The sequence below is a fragment of the Lagenorhynchus albirostris genome, chromosome 9, assembly GCF_949774975.1.
Source record: "Lagenorhynchus albirostris chromosome 9, mLagAlb1.1, whole genome shotgun sequence".
Lineage (NCBI taxonomy): Eukaryota > Metazoa > Chordata > Mammalia > Artiodactyla > Delphinidae > Lagenorhynchus > Lagenorhynchus albirostris.
Window position 1 is genome coordinate 84129545 of NC_083103.1, and position 21889 is coordinate 84151433.

Below are 21889 nucleotides of genomic sequence, written 5' to 3' on the forward strand. Positions count from 1 at the left end.
CTTGAGTTCTCACAAAAGGACAAATATTGCATGATTCCACTTATATAAGAGATCTAGAATAGTCAAATTTGTAGAGACAGAAAGTAGAATGGTGGTTACCAGGGGCTGAGGGGAGAGGGGGATGCAGAGTTAGTGTTTACACAGGTTCAGAGTTTCTGTTTGGAATAATAAACAAATTCTGGAAATGGAGAGCGGTGATGGTTGCACAACATTGTGAATATACTTAATGTCACTTAAAATGCTTAAAATGGTAAATTTTATGTTGTATATATTTTACCATAATAAAAACCACTAAAAATATAATAATTGTGTTCAGGTAAAGAAGAAAATGAAGGAGGGAGGAGGGGAACAACAGCCAGAAGCAGTAGCAACAGCCACAGCTTGAGCTCCATCCAGTAACCAGTGGCTCTCAGTCTTGTTTTAGCTGCAGAACCCTTTCTTCAAACATCTTGCACAGAAGCCCAACTATAAACCAGGCAAAGCAACAGACTGGTGGGGGCCAGAGGCCAGCCCAGGAGCCACCAGCGTCTGTTTCCTAACTTGCCCCCATAATGGACCCAGAGGAGTCTCCAGGGAACCCCAAGAGCTCCCTCAATTTGCAAACCACTGATGCAGGTGATGGGAGGAAGCCAAAAGGTTTCAGCCTGAACATGATGCAGTGAGATTTCTGAGACAGTACTGTAAAACAGTCTGGTTTGGAATCAAATGAAACTATTTCAACTCTGCCTCTCACTAACCATGTGCCCTCAGGCAAGTTACTTCTATGCTATAAAGGGACTAAAAAAACTTTTTATATAAGGACTGATGAAATGTTAGTAGGATACCTTGATAGGTGGTAAATTCTCATTTGATGGCAGCTATTGGTACCCTTTAATTTTATTTGACATTACTGTGGTTCCTGTGAAATAAGATGATTTAGGGTAGGTGGAGGCATGGATGGAAGCTACGACAAAAGTCCAAGTAATGATAAAGGCCTAAACTGAAGTAGTGATAATAAGGATTGGAGGGGAAGGTGGACTCCAGAAATATTCTGGAAATGCTGTCAAGATGGGAAATAAGCACTGGCAGCCATCTCATATTCCTCCAAATCAACCTGAAGAAAGGAGCAGAGATAAGCAGGAATAACCCAAAGGTTATTCCTAGAACTGGTCTGGGGGAGGGACAGGACTATACCCGGGGCACAGAACAGCCAGAGGCCAAGTGGAAGGCTTTTAATGTCAACCCTTACCTCTCCCCTACATTGCATTACTGCCTATCCCTTTAACAACTTCCTGCAGTGTTGAGAAGTTAAAAAGGTTCAGGCTTTCTAGCCAGGAGCCATTCCTCCACCCACCTCCCTCCAAGCTCCTAGGGCTAATGGGTTACAACCTAGAGAGACTGCCTCCTCCTTCTTCCAGAGCAGCTGGTGATAAAGCCATGGTCACAGAACAGCCTGATGGAGGGGTGCCAAACAAAAGCAATCAACAGTGGTTTTGTAATGCCCAAGGATTCTCCATTCTGGGATTCATCCCCTCCCTTCTACCTAAAGCCACCTGGAGGGACTTGGCCAGGCCTGGCCATTGACTCTTCCCCAGTACACAAGGGGACATGTATGAGAATGCTCATCAGTGTTGTTTGTGGCTGGGAGTTGGAAACTATCTGAGTGTCCATCACTGAAGGACCATGGAACCACAGATAGTTAGAAACAACAGGCTAGATCAGTGATTCTCAACCAGGGTCATTTTGTCCCCCAAGAAACATCTGACAATGTCTGGAAAGATTTTTGATTATCACAACTCAGAGGTAAGGAGGTGGAGAGAGTGCTATAGTAGCATCTAGAGGGTAGAGGCCAGGGATACTGCTACATCCCACAATGTACAGGCCAGCCCCCAGAGCAAAGAATTATTTGACCCAAAATGTCAATAAGGCTGAGATTGAAAAACGATGGAGTAGAGGAACAAAACATGACTGGGTCATAAACATATAGTGCTGAATAGAAAAAAAAATTTTTTAAGAGATGTGATCTATTATAAAATTCCTATTTGGAATTAAGGATTCATATAGTCACATCTGGTATTCATTGTGTATGTATTTGCAAGGTAAGCGCTACACTTGGCAGAGAATACAATCGTGACCAAAACTAGATTGGATTCCTTACCTCCTGAAGTCTAGTAGAAGAGGCAGATATTAATTAATCTTGCAAATTTAAAGGGGAAGGGAGAAGATATTTTGGAGACTGGTAGGATCTAGAGCTCCCTAATCCCTCACTTGCAAAGGCCACAGAAAGTTCTTCAATTTACAGTACCTTTCAGGAGGGCTACATACCGGCTTAGGATTGTGTTGTGCACACAGTGAGTGCTCAATAGATGTTTGTTGAGTAAGTAGATGAAGGCTGTACAGTTAAACACCACTAAATGACTCCTTCCAAATTTCTGTGCCTTAACCTTTGAAATGAGGAAACCAAACAGAAAAGAAGAACCAAAGGGCCAGGCCCTTTACTAGACAGTAACAAGGAGTACACGTGTAGACTGACCAAATACTATTGTTCATTCCTCCTCAAGACTGTGCCCCCCTCAAACCAAGCTATTTGCAGTTCCTTGAGCAAAATACTCTTTGGCATCTCTAAGCCTGGACTGTCCTTCCTCACCTAGTCCACCTGGAAAACTCATTCATGCGTCAAATTCCCGATCACCTTCTCTGTCGAGCTCCCTCATGCTGGTGGACATGATCTCTGGCCTACTTTGTGCCATCTGTACTTTGTGCTCACCTCTACAGTACTTATCATAACTTCTTTTTTTTATGATGTTTTTATCATAACTTCTTACCATAATTTGATCATGAGTTCTCTGGGAACAGGAACTATATCCTATTCATCTTAATAGCACAGAGACTAGTCTAGAACCTAGAACATCATAGATGCTCAAGGTTTATCGAATGAAAGACTGAATGAATGAATACATGTCCTGCACTGTACTACGAAAAGAATGGGATAAAACCTATGCCCTCAAAAAGCTTACCATCTATTTGATGGGAAAAGGACAAATATGTGAAATAATAATGAACAATTTTTGCTAGAGATATAAATTTGATAGTCATTATAATAAACATGCATTTTTTCATATTTGAATTAGAGTATACATTAGGATATAATCTGCTAGATAGTATCCATACGATTAAATAAATATCCTCAGGTATTCCTGGAAATCCATATCCTCCTATCGTAGTATTTGTCATTTGAGTTGATAGCAATAAGTGACAAAAGCTGAAATTACAAGCAGAATCTACTTGGAAACATAGAGTGCTCATTATCATGAATGCCTGGCATGTAGTGGGTCCTCAATAAATTTTTATTGAACGAGTGACCTGATATTCTTAATCATAGGGAAAAAGTTATCTGTCTACTACTGAGGCAGGCATATCAGGAGTTGGTGTTACCTAGACTATATCCCTCTCATAATGAAAACAGAACCAGCTCAAGGTCCTAAACTTTTCCTCTGTTATTTAGTACCCAGTTGCCAAAAGAGGTATTATTGCCCCTTTTGGTAAAACGAGTAGAAACCAGTTGTGTGGTCACAAACTATTCCTTTATATCCTATCCATATAGTGATAACACATCTACTTACCAACCTCTCTCCATCCCATAACGGTTAGGGATTCATGGAGCTAAACTCAAATTTAGGGGATGAGTTTTAATACTGAGAGTTTAAAATACTGAATATAAGAAGTCCTGGATATCAGGTAAACTGCATTTTTCTGATTGCTGGGTTAGACAAGGAGAAACTGCAAATAAGAATTCATGTTTGGATGGTTGCCAGAGGTAGGACTGAAAATCTTAATGAACAAAAGAGCTCAGCCAACCAAAAAAAAAAAAAAGCTCCAGCCCAAGACCCTCAGAATAAAGATCAATAAAGGGAAGACTGTAGAGAGTATGGCAGAATGGAAAGGAAGCCTCAAGAACCTTAGTCATCCCTCATTCATTCATTTATGGGGTTGTGGGAAATACAAAAATTTAAAAGACTTGATTTCTGCTGTTAAGGACTTCGTCCATCAGGAATGCAAGATACACATAAATAGCTATCACACAGGGAAGAAAGTAAAAATCCATAAGGGAGGCACAAAGAAAGTCTGTTCAGAGACAGAAGAAATCTTCTATCTAGGAAGCTATCACATGTTCCTGGTAAAACATACCAGATTTTGAAAATATTAGAGCATTAGGAAAAAAACAATTATTGCTAATCCTTGTTATGTCTTGCTCAACTAATCCACCATATTGTCTGTCTCCTCATCAGGGTTGCTTCTCATCTCCTGAAGCAACACCACATCTTCCTATCACCCAGGAATGGAGGGCTGATGGTGGGTGTAAACTAACCCATGCATAGTACCATGAACAAGGCTGTCTGCCACTCCTGCGTAATCAGCCACTTAATCTCCACAATAACCCAACAATGTAGGTACTGTTATTATCCCCATTCTACAAGTAAGAAAAGTGGGGCACAGAGAAGTTAAGTGACTTGCCCAAGGTCACCTAGCTGGTAAGTAGCACAAAAACAGGATTTGAGTCCAGAATCTGTACCCTTAGACATTACACTACACTGCCTCCCAGCTGAGAACTTATGGCTAAATTTATCAGACATACTGTATATAGCTGGATAATACAAGGTGATTTTTGGCCCTTTAAACACACACAGCTATTTAAAACTTATTTACATGAAAAAATACATACACCATTATTGATCTAGTTTTGAATATAGTATGACTTTTTAAGACAGTTTTCACAACCTTTAAAGGAAAATTCACTTTGTTAACCTTAAAAAAAAAAAAAAAAAAAGGGTGCCAGCGTCCAGGAGTAGTTAAGCCCAGTTTAGACTGGGGCTGGCAGGCGCCACCCCTTACAGGTCATCGCATGGCCTTGGGGAAATTGCTTAGCCTTCTTTGTTTCTCCATCAGCAAAGCAGGGATAACAACAGTGCCATCTCATAAAATGGTATGGATTAAATGATAGTATCCATATAAATCGCTAAGCACAGTACGTGACATAGTGAATGCTCAGTGAACGTTCGCTTTCATTATTTAGATCCTGAGTTATCTGTATTTCCAGGATGCGAGTCGTCCAGTAACCACAGAAATGCTTTCCCTGTCCCAGAGTCTCTGCCGATCCCTTGAGCACATTTCTCTCTATTTTCCACGTAACACAGTGACAAGAGAAGCAGGCTTTCCTGGACCTCAGACCCGAAGGTGGCTACGTCGCCTCGCTCAGCCCGGGAAAGAGGCAGGCTCTGGATTTCCTCGGGGCGGCACCACAAAACTCAACACAGACTTCTCACTTGGGTGAACTCAACTGTTAGTGAGGGATCACCCGCCCACTCTGCCGGGCTCCGCAGCAGGGAATGTGGGCACCGGCGGCAGGAAGAGGAGCTCACCCACCTACCAAGCCCGAGACTGGGCACCCCTCCTTCACAGCATCCCTGGGGACTTCGTCCCCTCCCCGCTGGGAGGCCACTGGGGATTGACCTAACAATGCCAAGACAGTGAATTTCCCCTCAAATCCTCTGAAATACATCCCCACGATTTCTAAGAGGGAGTCAAGGGAGGGACGCCAAGAGCTTCATAAAGCCAGTAAACAGCTACATTCCTGCAGCACATGTTCAGCCGCCTGAACCAGCACCCCAGTGCTTGCCGCCGCCACTTGCGAACCCGGGAGCTCCCAGCAGCGCCGGCCGCCCAGCCGGTCGCCGTGCGCGGCCTCCACTCACCAGGTGAAGAGTTTGCCCTTGATCCAGAGCAGCAGGCTGGCGGACTCGCCCGCTGCTCCCTGCGCGTGCGGCTGCGGGCGGGCGGATCCCGCCGGCGAGGTGGCCTCCATGGGAGCCCCGCGGTCTCCGGCGCCCGGAACCCCTAGACGTGCCGGGTCCCGGAAGACGGGAGGCGGTGCCTGTGCTGCCGGTGGCGGCTCGGCTCGGCCAGTGAGTCCGCGCTGCCGGGTTCGCTCGCGTCCTTCTCGCACCGCGGCCGGCGGGCTCCTTCTGCGGCAAATCATTAACTGTCAAGCCCCTAGGGCCAGACAATACATTTGCAGATTGCAACCTGGCACCTCGGGGGGCCAGAAGCAGGAGGAGAAAGGGCGCTTTTTTTTTCCCACCTTGGCAGTCGAGCTTCACTGTTGGTTGACACCCAATATGCATTTCAAGTTCTTATGGTCCCTTATTTAAAATCAGCAAATGAGGTGAATCGAGGTTATGCCAGCGTGTACTAACTTAAGAAGCAGTGATTTAGCTACTGCCTGACCTTTGCTAACTGGGAAGGTCTGGCTGACCCCTCTCTTGACCTAGTCTCCCTCCCTCTGACTAACTTATAAAAGATATTTCCCATCTAATAGAACTGAAGACGCCTTAGTTCTGTGTTTCTTGTTTTCGCAAAACATAGGTAAAATCCTATGTTTCCTATCCGTAAAGGGATGCCGGAAACATGTCTTCTTGGTCCTTGTGGTGTGTCTCCTTCCTTACGGGTGTGTTTGGTTTGTCTTTCAATATTCAGAATTGTCTCTGAGGTGCTAGAGAAGAGTGTCAACCCCTGGCGCTCAGCTAGGGTGTCCTGGGCCTGGGTCACGCCTTCCGATGCTTCTGCGGGCCAAGGAGGGACTAGGAACTGGGGTCCAAAAGTTCCTGACTCACTGACAAAAAGGACGTTGGTGGGTCTGGTAGACTGCTACTTCCGGAAAGGAGATCAGGAAGACAAAAGGAAAGGTGTTGAGACCGTTTTTTTCCTGACCACCTCCTTCCCGGGCAAGGTCCGGGCGGCAGGAGTGGGGAGCAGGCTGTGAGAAGATTCTAAGAAAGAAAATAGATTTTGAAAAATGAAATGTAACTTTAGGAACCCCAAGTTTAGCAACTACAGAAACTCCAAAATTTAAATGAAATGATTTTTTTTTAATTGTTTAAGAAGAGAGAAGGTGATACGATAATGGAAGCAGAGCTTGGAGGGATAGCTTTGAAGATGGAGGGGTCTCCACAAGCCAAGGAATAAAGTCAGCCAGTAGAAGTTTAGAGCCTTGAGAAGGAAGTAGCCCTGCCGACTTAAGCCTTAACTGTAGCCCAGTAAAACTGATTTCGGACTTCTGGCTTCCAGAACTGTAGGAGAATAGACTTGTGTTGTTTTAAGCTACTAAATTGGTGGTGACTTGTTGCAACAACCATAAGAAACAATTACAGATGTAGTATATACACTAACTTGTAAGTGGTCATGAGGTACTGTCAAGTGAAAAAAGTAAGTTGCAGAGTTGCAGAATAATTGTATAATATGATTCCTTTTTAGTAAAAAACACCAAGTAACTTAATATCTTTATATAAACATATACATCTATATGCATATCTTTATGCTCAATTGTGTTTATATGAGCAAAAGAAGGGTGTGAAAGAATACACACCAGGCTTTTTTTTTTTTTTTTTTTTTGCGGTACACGGACCTCTCACTGTTGTGGCCTCTCCCGTTGCGGAGCACAGGCTCCGGACGCGCAGGCTCAGTGGCCATGGCTCACGGGCCCAGCCGCTCCGCGGCATGTAGGATCTTCCTGGAGCGGGGCACAAACCCGTGTCCCCTGCATCGGCAGGCGGACTCTCAACCGCTGCGCCACCAGGGAAGCCCCACACCAGGATATTGATACAGGTTTAAGTTGTGAGGGTGGTGGGAATGGGGGGGAGTTGAGGAGGGGAATAAGGGAGAATTGTTTTATACATCTTTGTTTTGTGTTTTTACTATGGGCATATACTACTTTTGCAATTTGAAAAGTATTCAATTTAGATATTTTTCAGTAAGTCATGTTTGGCTCAACATATTACCCCCACAGGAAAATGGGGCCAGGAAACGTAGTCGACCACTAATGTGGATTCTAAAGTTATGCGCAAAGTTATATGTATTTTCTAAAGAGAAAATGCTTCTCAAAAAGCATTGGCAGGCGAACTCTTAACCACTGCGCCACCAGGAGAGATTCCATGCGGGATCTTTTGTTGTGGCGCATGGGCTTTTTGTTGCAGTGTGCGGGCTTCTCTCTACTTGTGGTGCGGGGGCTCTACAGTGCGCGGGATTGGTTGCCCTGTGGCATGTGGGATCTTAGTTCCCCAACCAGGGATCGAACCGGCATCCCTGCGTTGGAAGGCAGATCCTTAGCCACTGGACCACCAGGGAAGTCCCTGAGAGGCATATTTGAATACTAAAAATACCATAATAGTAATGAACTTCAACATTTTTATTGAAAAGGATCAAAAAGAAGAAAAATTCTAAAGCAGATATCAATATTTAAGACTCCCTTAAACTGGAACCAACGTTTAAGATAAACTGAAGTCATTTATAAAAATTTGAAATATAGTGGATTTACAATATTGTGTTAGTTTCAGGTGTACAGCAAAGCAACTCGGTTATATATTTTTTCAGATTATATTCCAATACAGGTTATAACAAGATATCAAATATCGTTCCCTGTGCTCTACAATAAATCCTTGATGCTTATCTATTTTATGTATAGTAGTTTGTATCTGTTAATCCTGTACTCCTCATTTGTCTTTCTCTCCCTCCGTCTCCCCTTTGGTAACCATAAGTTTGTTTTCTATGTCTATGAGTCTGTTTCTGTTTTGTATACAGATTCTTTTTTTTTTTTTTTCTTTTTTGGCTGCACCACGAGGCTTGCAGGATCTTAGTTCCCCAACTAGGGATCAAACCTGTGCCCCCTGCAGTGGGAGCATGGAGTCCTAACCACTGGACCGCCAGGGAATTCCCTAGATTCATTTGTATTATTTTTTAGATTCCACATATAACTGTTATCTTGTAGTATTTGTATTTCTCTGTTTGGCTTACTTCACTGAGTATATCAGTCCATCCATCCATGTTGCTGCACATGGCAATATTTCATTCTTTTTTACAGCTGAGTAATATTCCAGTGTGTGTGTGTGTGTGTGTGTGTGTGTGTGTGTACCACATCTTCTTAAAGTAATCAACTGTTGATGGGCACTTGGGTTGTTTCCATGTCTTGGCTATTGTAAATAGTGCTGCTATGAACATTGGGGTGCATGTATCTTTTTGAGTTAGACTTTTCATTTTTTCCAGATATATACCCAGGAGTGGAATTGCTGGATCATATGGTAGCTCTATTTTTAGTTTTTTAAGGACACTCCATATTGTTTTCCATAGTGGCTGCACCAATTTACACTCCCACCAACAGTGTAGGAGTATTCCCTTTTCTCCAAATCTTCTCCAGCATTTATTATTTGTAGACTTAGTGATGATAGACATTCTAACCAGTGTGAGGTGATACCTCATTGTGGTTTTGATTTGCATTTCTCTAATAATTAGTGACAATGAGCATCTTTTCATGTCCCTGTTGGCCATCTGTATGTCTTTGGAAATTTTTCTATTTAGGTCTCCTGCTCATTTTTTAATTGGGTTGTTTGGGGTTTTTTGATATTGAGTTATGTATGAGCTGTTTGCATATTTTTGGATATTAACCCCTTATCATTCGCATCATTTGCAAATATTTTCTCCCATTCTGTAGGTTGTTTTGTCTTGTTGATTTCCTTTGCTATGAAAAGCTTTTAAGTTTGATTAGGTCCCATTTATTTTTGCTTTTATTTGTTTTGCCTTAGGAGACTGATCTAAGAAAATATTGCTACAATTATGTCAGAGAAAGTTTTGCCTATGTTCTCTTCCAGAAGTTTTATGGTGTCATGTCTTATATTTAAGTCTTTAAACCATTTTGAGTTTATTTTTGTATATGGTGTGAGGGAGAGTTCTAATTTCATTGATTTATATGTAGCTGTCCAGCTTTCCCAACACCACTTGTTGGAGAGGCTATCTTTTCTCTATTGTATATTCTTGCCTCCTTTGTCATAGATTAATTGACCACAGATGCATGGGTTTATTTCTGGGCTCTATATTCTGTTCTATTGATCTATATGTCTATTTTTGTGCCAATACCATGCTGTTTTTTAAAAAAATTAATTAATTTATTTATATATTTATTTTTTTGGCTGTGTTGGGTCTTCATTGCTGTGCGTGGGCTTTCTCTAGTTGATGTGAGCGGGGGCTACTCTTCATTAAGGTGTGCAGACTTCTCATTGTAGTGGCTTCTCTTGTTGCAGAGCACAGCTCTAGGCACACTGGCTCCAGTAGTTGTGGCATGTGGGCTCAGTTGCTCTATGGCATGTGGAACCTTCCTGGACCAGGGCTTGAACCCATGTCCCCTGCATTAGCAGGTGGATTCTTAACCACTGTGCCACCAGAGAAGTTCCAACATCATGCTGTTTTGATTACTGGAGCTTTGTAATATAGTCTGAAGTCTGAACCTGTTATGCCTCCAACTTTGTTGTTTTTCCTCAGGATTGCTTTGGCAATTCTGGCCCTTTTGTGATTCCATATAAATTTTAGGATTATTTGTTCCAGTTCTGTGAAAATTGTCCTGGGTATTTTGATAGGGATTGCATTAAATATGCAGATTGCTTTGAGTAGTATAGCCATTTTAACAATGTAAATTCTTCCAATCCAAGAGCATGGGATATCTTTCCATTCCTCTGAATCATCTTCAATTTCCATGATCAATGTTTTATAGTTTTCAGTGTATAGGTCTTTCATCTCCTTGGTTAAGTTTATTCCTTGGTTTTGTTTTGTTTTGTTTTTGTTTTTGGACACAATTCTAAAAAGGATTGTTTTCTTTTACTTTCTCTTTCTGATATTTTGTTATTAGTTGTAAAGAATTGCAGCAGAGTTCTGTATATTAATCTAGTATCCCACTATCTTGCTGAATTTATTTATTAGTTCTAACAGTTTTTGTGTGGAGACTTTAGGGTTCTCTATATGAAGTATCATGTCATCTTCAAATAGTGACATTTATACCTCTTCCCTTCCAATCTGTATACTATTTATTTGTTTTTCTTGTCTGGCTGCTGTGGCTAGGACTTCTAATACTATGTTGAATAGAGGTAGTTAGTTGGGCATCCTTGTCTTGTTCCTGAATTTAGCAGGAAGGCTTTCAGCTTTTCACCATTGAGGATTATGTTGGCTGTGCGTTTGCCATAAATGGCTTTTATTATGTTGAGATATGTTCCCTCTATGCCCATTTTAGTGAGAGTTTTTATCATGAATGGATGCTGAATTTTGTCCAATGCTTTTTTTTTTTTTTTGCATCTATTGAGATAATCTTGTGGTTTATGTCTTTCCTTTTGCTAATGTGGTGTATCACATTGATTGATTTGCTTATGCCAAACTATTCTTGCATCCCTGGAGTGAATCCAAATTGATCATGGTGTATGATCTTTTTAAGTATTGTTGGATTTGATTTGCTACTATTTTGTTAAGGATTCTGTATTCATCAAGGATATTGACCTGTAATTTATATTTTTTTGTAGTGTCTTTGTGTGGTTTTGGTATCAAGGTGATAGTGGTTTCACAGAATGAATTTGGGAGCGTTCCCTCCTCTTCAATTTTTTGGAATTGTTGAAGAAGGATAAGTATAAGTTTTTCTTTTTACGTTTGGTACAATTCCCCAGTGAAGCTGTCCCGTCCTGGGCTTTTGTTTGCAGGGAGTTTTTTATTACAGACTCTATTTCACTGCTAGTGATCAGTCTGTTCAAACTATCTGTTTCTTCTTGACTCAATTTTGGCAGGCCGTATGTTTCTAGAAATTTGTCTATTTCTTGTAGGTAGTCCTATTTGTTGGCATATAACTGTTCATAGTATTCTCTCGTTATTTTTTGTATTTCTGTGGCATCAGTTATTATTTCTCCTCTTTCATTTCTTATTTTGTTTTTATTTTTTTGGGGGGTCATCTCTCTTTTCTTCTTGGTGAGCTTAGCTAGAGGTTTGTTGATTTCATTTACCTTTTCAAATAACCAGTTCTTGTTTTTACTGATATTTTCTATTGCTTTTTAATTTCTATTTTATTTATTTTCTCTCTGATCTTTATTATTTCCTTCTTTCTGATGACTATGGGCTTTTGGCTTTTGTTTTTTCTTTTTCTAATTCTTTTAGGTGGTAAGTTAGGTTGTTTATTTGAGATTTTCCTTGTTTCTTCAGGAAGGCCTGTATCACTATGAACTTCTCTCTTAGAATTGCTTTTGTTGCCTCCCATAAATTTTATAAGGTTGTGTTTTCATTTTCATTTGTCTCAAGGTATTTTCTGATTTCTTCTTTGATTTCATCATTGACCCATTTGTAGTAGCATGTTGTTCACTATCCATGTGTTTATTCTATTCCCAGTTTTCTTTCTGTGTTAATTTCTAGTTTCATACAGTTATGTTCAGAGAAAATGCTTGAAATAATTTCTATCCTTTTAAATTTGTTGAGATTTGTTTTGTGACCTAGTATGTGCTCTATCCTAGAGAAGGTTCCATGCATACTTGAAAAGAATCTGTATTTTGGTTTTGTTTTTGTTTTTGGTTTTGGTTTTTTTTGGATGTAGGATCTTGTAGATATAAATTAAGTCCAACTGGTCAATTGTGCCATTTAGGATCTCTGTTGCCTTATGATCTCTCCATTGATGTCAGTAAGGTGTTAATGTCTCTTACTATTATTGTATTATGGTCAATTTCTTCCTGTATGTCTGTTAGTATTTGCTTTGTATAGTTAGGTGCTCCTATATTGGGTGCATATATGTTAATGAGTGTAATATCCTCTTCTTGTATTGATCTCTTTATCGTTAGATAATGCTCTTCTTTGTCTTTTTTATGGCCTTGGTTTTAAAGTCTATTTTGTCTGATATGTTTATTGCTACCCTCACTCTCTTGCCATTTCCATTTGCATGAAATATCTTTTTCCATCCCCTTACTTTTAGTTTGTGTCTTTCACCCTGAAGTGAGTCTCTTGTAGTCAGCATATCATAGTTTCTTGTTTTATTATCTAATCTGCCACTCTGTGTCTTTTGATTGGAGCATTTAGTCCATTGACATTTAAAGTAATTATTGATAGGTATGTACTTATTGCCATTTTAATCCTTGTTTTCCAGTTGTCTTTGTAGTTCTCTTTTGTTGTTCTCCTTGTTGTTTTTCCTTTTGTGGTTTGATGATTTTCTTTTGTAGTATGCTTGAGTTCTTTCCTTTTTGTTTTTTGTGAATGTATTGTATGTTTTCTATTTGTGCTTACCATGGAGTTCAAGTATGTTGACCCATAACTATATCTATTTTCTTTAAACTGATAGTCATTCAAGTTAAAACACAGTCTAAATGATCTACATTTTTATCCTCCTTTCTCCCACATTTTGTGACTTTGATGTCCTATTTTAAACCTTCATGCTTATGTTTTTACTATTAATTGTAGTTAAAAGTCATTTTACAATTTTTAAAGTTGTTTTTTAATCTATGTTCTGGCTTATTTAAGTGATTTTCAACCTTTTATATGTTTGCCTTTCCTATTGTGATTTCCCCTTTCCCGTAGACTCTTGCTTCTTTTCTATTTAGAGAAGACCCTTCAATATTTCTTTTGGGGTAGGTTAAGTATTGCTGAATTCTTTTAGTTTTTGCTTCTCTGAGAAATTATTTCTTTCTCCTTCTATTCTAAATGATAATCTTGCTGGGTAGAGTACCGTAGGTTGCAGATTTTTCTCTTTCAGGACTTTAAATATATAATGCCACTCCCTCCTGGCCTATAAAGTTCCTGCAGAGGAATCAGCTGATAGCCTTATGGGGATTCCCTTTTAACTGACTCTTTGTTTTTCTCTTGCTGCCTTTATAATCCTCTTTATCTTTAACTTTTGACATTTTAATCATGATATGTCTTAGTGTGAGTCTGTTTAGGTACATCTGTTTTGGGGCCCTCTGTGCTTCCTATACCTAGATATCTGTTTCCTTCTTCTTTAAGTTTGGGAAGTTTTCAGCTATAATTTCTTCAAATACATTTTCAATCCCCTTCTCTCTCTCTTTTCCTTCTGAAACCCCTATTATGCGTAGGTTGGAATGCTTTATATTATCCCATAGATCTTGTATGTTACTTTCTTCTTTTTTTTTTTTAATTTGTCTTTCTGTGTACTGTTTGGATTGGGTGATTTCCATTATTCTGTCTTCCAGATCACTTGTTAGTTCTCCAGTGTCATCTAGTCTGCTACTTATTGCTTCTCTATTGGTTTTTATCATGACAATTGAATTGTCTGTTTTTGATTGGTTCATTTTTTTGGTTTCTAATTCCTTGTTAAAGTGATCTGCATTTCCATTGAAAATCTTTTAAATTCATTTAGAATTTTTATTACCTCATTTTTGAACTCAGGGTCTAGTAGACTGGTGAGGTCTGTTTCATTCATTGTTTTTTCAGGAGATTTCTCTTATTCTTTTAATTGGGAGTAGTTCCTCTGCCTTTTCATTTTACTTAACTTTTTCTGTCTCTGAATTTAAGAGAACAAGTTATCTACTCTGGTCTTGAAGGGGTGTTTTTATGTGGGGCCATCCCTATGTAGACTGTGTGTGTCCAGTATTTTTTGTGTGAGGGCTGGTTTTGTTATGGATGCCGTGCAGAATGGGTGTGGTTGGTGTTAGGGGATTTAAACCTTGTGCAGGAATGAGGCAGGGCTTCCTCTCTGCTCTGTTGCTATCACAGCCCTGTCAAGGGCAAGTTCTGCTCCCCAGTTTTTGGAGTAGAAGCCCTGAGGCTCAGGTTCTATCAGGCTCCATTGCCCTTGAGTGCAAGGCCTGCCACAAAGGATGTGATTGCTGAAGGAAGTGAAGCCCATATGATCACAGAGGACCTATGTGCCACCTGTGTAGCATCTGTGGTTCCACTCAGAAGCAGCCCAATGTTGCATTTCTTTTTCTCTTGTGTTCATCCCAGATCTAGTGCAAGGCTGTGGTTTGGAGTAGCATTGTGACTACACAGGGCACAGGGGGTCAGGGCATTGTGACTGCAGGAATTAAGGTGGCTCTGCTGCCCCGAGATCTGGGCTGCCTCTGCAGCAGACTTCTCCCAGGACTTGTCTGCTCCAGATCTAGTGTAAGCTGTGGTATGGAGTGGGCAGGGCCTAAGTGCCCTCACTGGAAAACAAACCATTGAGTACTCCTGGCCATGGCTTGTCTGCCCAAGATGCAGAGCTTAGCCACTGTGCCCTCTTGTGGTACTGCCCTGTGCATACACTGAAGATGTTCAGGGCAGCCCCTCCCCACCTTGTGCACACGCTGACAATGGGCTCCAAGGTTCACCTGGATCACACCTCAGGTGCCCTAGTATGTCTCCACATAGCTAGACAAAATCTTTGCCCAGATCTTTTGCCAGGCTGTGGTGTGGAGTGAGCAGGGCCAGAGTGTTGTGCCTTGGAATTGATAAGTGCAGCGAAGCAGCAGCTGCCAGTGCAATGTTCTTTCTGCCCTGATTGTTAACAAGCCAGCATGTGTGCACTCCTCACAAATAAAAACCAGGCTTCTCCAGCCCTTCTGTCTGTCTCAGCAGATTTCCCAGCAGGCAAGAGGCCTTGCAGGCAAGACCCTAGGACTGGGATGCTCAGATTGTGGGTTGACCTGCTCACTTCCCAGAATGAGGGTCCCCCTGTGTGGACATTCTCTTCCTTACAGATCCCTCCCAGGGGCTCAGGTCCAACCTGATGCCTTTTTTTCATCCTATCCAATTATGTGGCAATCTTTCCTGCAGCTTTTGTTGTATAGGAGTTCTGTCAGTTTTTCCAGTTAGTTTTCCATGAGAATTGTTACACATGTAGATGTATTTTTGCTGTGTTTGTAGGGGGGAGGTGAGCTCCATGACCTCCTACTATGCCATCTTGATCCCCCTAATTCCTGAAGTCATTTTTATGAAAAGTAAATGGGAACTTTCCAAGTGTAATCTGTATTTAAGTTCATCTCAAAGCCCATATTTTAAAAGCCTTATTTTAATACAATGGAATATTATTCAGCCATAAAAAGAAATATTGCCATTTGCAACAACATGAATGAAATTCAAGGGCATTATGATAACTGAAGTAAGTCAGACAGAGAAAGACAAACTTTGCATGGTCTTAAAATAATTCCACTATGTGGAATCTAAAAAAGTTGAACTAACTCATAGAAACAGAGTAGAATGGTTGTTACCAGGTGCTGGGGGAAATGGGGAGATGTTGGTCAAAGAGTACAAACTTTCAGTTATAAGATGAATAAGTTCTGGGGATATAATGTACAGCAAGGTGACAAGTTACCAATACTTTATTGTAAACTTAAAATCTGCTAAGAGAGTAGATCTTAAATGTTCTCACCACACACAAAAAATGGTAACTATGTGAGGTGATGGATGTGTTAACTAACCTTAATGTGGCAGTCGTTTCAGAATATATACATATATCAAATCATCGCATTGTATGCTTTACTCATACAAACTTCTTTGTTAATTATATCTCTGTAAAGCTGGGAGAAAACCCTTATTTTAAAAGATCTTGGGACTTCCCTGGTGGTCCAGTGGTTAAGATTCCATGCTTCCAATGCAGGGGGCCTAGGTTCGATCCCTGGTCAGGGAACTAAGATCCCACAGGCCGCACAGCAAGGCCAAAATATTAAAAAAAAAATTTTTAAGTAAAAGATCTTGTTTGTAGGGTCTACTAAATATATACTATTGCCACTACTATTGTCTGAATCTTTTTTCCTGAGATAGTCCAACCTCTGAAATAATTAGTTAAGCATCAGTGAAAAGGAAACAGACGTGGGGTTGAACAAAAAAAAATTTTTTTTAAATAAGGGAACCAAAAAATCATCTGAAGAAATTTAAAGTATGTAATTAACCATAACTATACCTTATTGTTTAGTTACATGGTTTTAAATACCATCCGTAGGCTGACAACTCCCAAATTTTTAACTCCAATACTGGTGTCCCCAGAGCTCCAGATTCATATATCTAACTGCTTACTTGACATTTCCATGAGGAAATCTTAAAGGCATCTCAAAAGTGGCCCAAACAAAACTCTTTGTTTCCCCATTTCCTACTCTTTTCCCATTCACTCCCATCCCAGTATAGAGAACCTCAATCAGTTCTCAAGCTAAGAATCCTCCTTTTCTCTTATCCTCCCCATTCAATCCAATAGCCAGTCTTTTTCCATTTCCAAAATATATCTTAAATTCACTAACTTTTCTCTATGTCCATCACTGAAGGCCAAACCACTAAAATCTCTAGTCTAGACCACTGCAGTAGACTCCCATATCTTCTTACATATTCTATTCTTGCTTCTGTACAGTTAATGCCAAAATGCCTATGAAATAAGGCCACTCTCCTGCTTACAAGCCTCCAATGCTGCCTGTTATATTTAGAATAAAGTTTAGGCTCCTCACTCTGGTTTACAATACTCCTGCCTGTCTCTTCAACTTGCACATGGTACTCTTCTTTCTATTTCTCAAATTCCAAGCCTGTCTTATTTCCTCTGCCTGGAAAAATCTGCCTCCAGATTACTGGAGCATATGCTGAGCATATGCTGAGCATACTCAGCATAGTCTCAGGTCCAATGTCACATATTCAGACAAGACTTCCCTGACATAAATTAATCCATTGTCTCCCAGTCTCTCTCTATCAAATTGATTGATTATATTTTTACCATAGAAATTTTTTATGGGCTGAATTGTGTTCCCTCCAAATTTATATGTTAAAGTCAAACAGGACCAAGAAGGCAGGGCCATCACCCTGGTAAACCAGGAAGGCAGGGCCACCCTGGCTGGCCTAAAGAACAAAGCATCAAGCCAAAGAGGATTATTCTCAAGCCTTAAAGTATAATGAAATTTTCCCCTGCTAGTTTTTGATTTGCTGGGACTTACTTGTGATGCCTTTTTTCTCTCCAGTTTATTCCTTTTGGAATGGAGAATGTCTGTCCTATGCCTGCCCACCACTTGTTCAGTTTGGTTTTTTTTTTTAACATCTTTTTAACATTGGAGTATAATTGCTTTGCAATGGTGTGTTAGCTTCTGCTGTAAAACAAAGTGAATCAGCTATACATATACATACATCCCCATATCTCCTCCCTCTTGTGTCTCCCTCCCACCCTCTCTACACTTGTTCAGTTTTACAGGTTCACAACTAGAGAGGAATTTTGCCTCAGGATGAGTCATACCCCAAATCTCACCCATACATTATTAAGATAATATCTAGATGAGATTTTTGGACTTAGAGTTGATGCTGGAATGGGTTAAGACTTTTGAAGCTGGTGGGATAGGGCAAATATATTTTGCATGTGAGGACATGAATTTGGGGGTGGGCAGAGTGGAGAGTGTTTGGGGCTGAATTGTGTCCCACCAAAATTCATATGGTGGAAGTCCTAATGCTTAGTACCTCAGAATGTGACTATATTTGGAGATAAGATCTTTCAAAGATAATAAAACAAAGTAATTAGGGTAGGCCCTAATCCAATATGACTGGTGACCTTTTAAGAAGGAAGACAATGTGAGGATACAGGGAGAAGATGGCCATCTGCAAGCCAAGGAGAAGGCTTCAGAAGAAACCAACCCTGCTGACACCTTGAATTTGTACTTCCAGCCTCCAGAACTGTGAAAAAATAAATTTCTGTTATTTAAGCCACCTAGTGTGGTACCTTGTTATGGCAAACCAAGCAAACTAATTCAGAAATTAGCTAAAATTGTCTTGTTTATTTAACTTAGTGTTCCCCTGCCCACAAAGCGAGTCTTGCCCTTCTAGTAGGAACAGCCCCATAAGTGCCTTGATAATCATGTTAGAGCTCAACAAAGAGGTTAAACCATAGAGCATTCAGGTACCCCCCTCCAGAAAGTTTTTTAAATCTCTTCATACATATCTTCTACAAATTTTAATGTATTAATCTCAATTCCCCTCTCACAACCTTTTTCTTTCTTCACTCTCCTGCACTGATTCTCAGCACCCATTCCTTTAGCCATACCAGGTTACTTGAAGTTCATGAAACATGCCATGCCGTTTTGCATGGCTATGCCTTTGCACATGCTTTCCCTTTGTCTAGAATAACCCTCGATATCTGCTTAGGCTAGCTAGTGCCTTCTTATACTTCAAAACTCAGCTCAGGGGTTCCTTCCTCAGGGAAATGTTTTTAAAGCCTCCCTGTTTTATATTTATTTTCTATTTCATTAACTTTTGTTCCAATCTATATTGTTTTTTCCTTCTACATTTTTTGGGTTTATTCTTCTATATCCCTGACTTCTTAAGTTGTATGCTAAGCCCATTAATTTTGAGCTGAATCTCACAAGTTGATGATATTTTTGCTATCGTTCAATTCTAAGTGTTTTCCAGCTTCCATTATGATTTCTTCTATTTCTTCTATGAGTTAAAACATTCCTTGATTTCCAAGCATAATAAGCTATTTTTAAGTTATTTTTCTGTAATTGAGTCTTAATTTAATTGCTTAATTAATGATTATGTAGCCTATAGGTTACCAAAACTTTGAAATTTGCCAAGACTAGCTTTAAGACCTACTACATAGTCAGTTTTCATAAATATTTCACGTGTGTTTAAAATAATGTGTATTCTCTAATATTCTAATGTCTATTAGATCAAACATTAATGGTGCTCTTCAAATATTGCATCTCCTACTGATTTTTTGTCTGTTTGATCTATCAATTATTGAAACATTTGTTAAACCAGTGACTTTCAAAATGTGGTTCCTAAACCAGAAACATCAGCAGCACTTGATAACTTTTTAGAAGTGGAAATTCTCAAACTTTACCCTCAGCCTACTGAATCAGGAACTCTAGAGGTGGGCCCAGCAATCTGTGTTCTAACAAGGCTTCCATGGTTTCTGATGTATGTATACTAAAATTTGAACCAGTGCGTTAAACAATCCCTCTATAATGGGAGCTTTATCAGTTTCTCCTTGTAGATTTGCCAATCTTTACTTTGGATGTTTTTAATTTTTGTTACCAGGTACGTAGTAATTTTAAATTGTTATATATCTCTAGTGAGTTAAATATTTTATCATTATGACATGGTACTCTTTATCTATAGTAATAACTTTTTATATTAAAGTCAGTTTTTCCTGATACTAATATAGTCTCTCCAGCTTCCTTTTGGTTAGTATTGGCCTGGCATTTTTTTTCCATTTTTTGCTTTTCAATATGTCTGCATAATAATGACGTTTATACATCTCTTGAAATAACATATAGCTGGATTTTGTTTTGTCTTTCAATCTGACAATCTTTGTCATTTCATTGGAATTTAGTCTATTTACATATAGAGTGATTACCAGAATATTTGGATTTATTCAGACCAAATTATTATTTGGTTTCAACTTGTCTCAAAGTGTCATGAGACACTTTTTTTTCCTCTTTCTTGCCTTCTTTTGGATTGGCTATGTTTTTTCTCCTTTACTTATTTGGAAGTTATATACTCTACACTTATTCTTTTATGGTTGTCCTAGCTATTCTAACATGCAAAGTTAACAAAGTTTAAAATTAATCAGTTTTTATCCTCTTCCCAAACAATACAAGAAAATTAGAGTACTCTAATAACTCCTCCAATTTTTATGATATTGTCTAGTAATTTAATTCTAGCTTGCTTTTTCTCCCTCACAAATAGATAAATTTATTATTGTTTCACAGACTTATTGATTAGCATCATATTTATGGGTCTGTGACATGTGCAGTCACATAGGGCCCACTGCTCAGAAGGGCCCCATGCTTGATTTCATGTTCTGCTGTTACCATCTTGAAATCCTTAATTTTTTAACAAGGAGCTCTGCATTTTCAGAATCCTTCACTGAGACACCAAAATTATGTGGCCAGATCTTCCATCAAGAATTTATTTTCTTGGGCTTCCCTGGTGGCACAGTGGTTGAGAGTCCGCCTGCTGATGCGGGGGATGCAGGCTCGTGCCCTGGTCTGGGAGGATTCCACATGCCGCGGAGCGGCTGGGCCCATGGGCCATGGCCGCTGAGCCTGCGCGTCCGGAGCCTGTGCTCCGCAGCGGGAGAGGCCACAACAGTGACAGGCCCGCGTACCGCAAAAAAAAAAAAAAAAAAAAGAATTTATTTTCTTTCTACTTGAGTTATATCTTTAGAACTTCCTTTAGAGGGTGGCTTTGATGGTAAAATCTCTCTATTATTGCTTGTCTGAAAATAACTTTATTTTACCCTCTTTGTTTTGAAGATAGTTTTGATGGGTATGGAAGTTTAAATTGACTAATATTTTCTCTCACCACTTTGAATATATTTTCCTGTCTTCACTGTTGCAATTGAGAGCCAGCCAACCATCTAATTTACCTTTTCTTTGTAGATGATCTGATTTTTTTCTTGTTACTTTTTACTACCTTTTCTTTTTCCCTGGGGTTGTGCATTTCATTATGATATATCTAGATGTAGATTATTTTGCTTGGGATTTGTTTGGCTTTGTTGGGGTTCCTGGACCTGAAAATACTTTTTAATAATTAATTTTTTTCTGCATTATCTCTTTGGATATTGCCCTTTCCCTATTTATTATCTTCTTCAGAAACTCCTTCTAAATGTAGATCAGACTTTCTTATTCTCTCCTCCAAATCTCTTCATTTCTTTCATATTTTCCATATCCTTGTCTCTGAAGTTATTCTGGATAATTACTTCAAATCTATCCTCAAGAATGTTAATTCTCTTTTTAATTGCATGTGATTGTGGTTTAAACCAATTTTGAGATTTTCATATCAATTATTTCTAGAGGTTATTATGCAAATCGATTTGTTTCCTCCTCATATATTCAAGCTTCCCTCATTTTTTAAAAACACATTAAATAAAGTTATTTTACATTCTGCCTTAAAATCCCCAAAGCTGGAATTTTATAGGTGAATGCCTGCTGTTCATTGCTTCTATTATTTCTCATTAATGGTGCCTGATTTCTTTTAAACTGTTCTAGTCTTCAGAATATTATCTGTGAATTTTTAAAAATATTTATTTATTTGGTTGCACTGGCTCTTAGTTGCAGCAGGTGGGCTCCTTAGTTGTGACTAGCCGGCTCCTTAGTTGTGACATGTGAACTCTTAG

At 39.6% G+C, this 21889-nt stretch overlaps 1 protein-coding gene and 1 non-coding gene across 2 annotated transcripts in view; one reads left to right on the forward strand and one right to left on the reverse strand.

The window, feature by feature from the left end:
* Nucleotides 1–6016, reverse strand: part of SLC35F2 (solute carrier family 35 member F2) — a 49258-nt gene extending 43242 nt beyond the window's left edge. The window contains exon 1 of the mRNA XM_060160323.1: nucleotides 5733–6016. Within this exon, the coding sequence (XP_060016306.1) occupies nucleotides 5733–6016 (284 nt within the window). The remainder of the gene's footprint in view (nucleotides 1–5732) is intronic.
* Nucleotides 6017–16365: 10349 nt separating this feature from the next.
* Nucleotides 16366–16438, forward strand: TRNAW-CCA (transfer RNA tryptophan (anticodon CCA)). The gene has a single exon. It is a non-coding gene; the product is annotated as a tRNA-Trp (tRNA).
* The last annotated feature ends 5451 nt before the right edge of the window (nucleotides 16439–21889 follow it).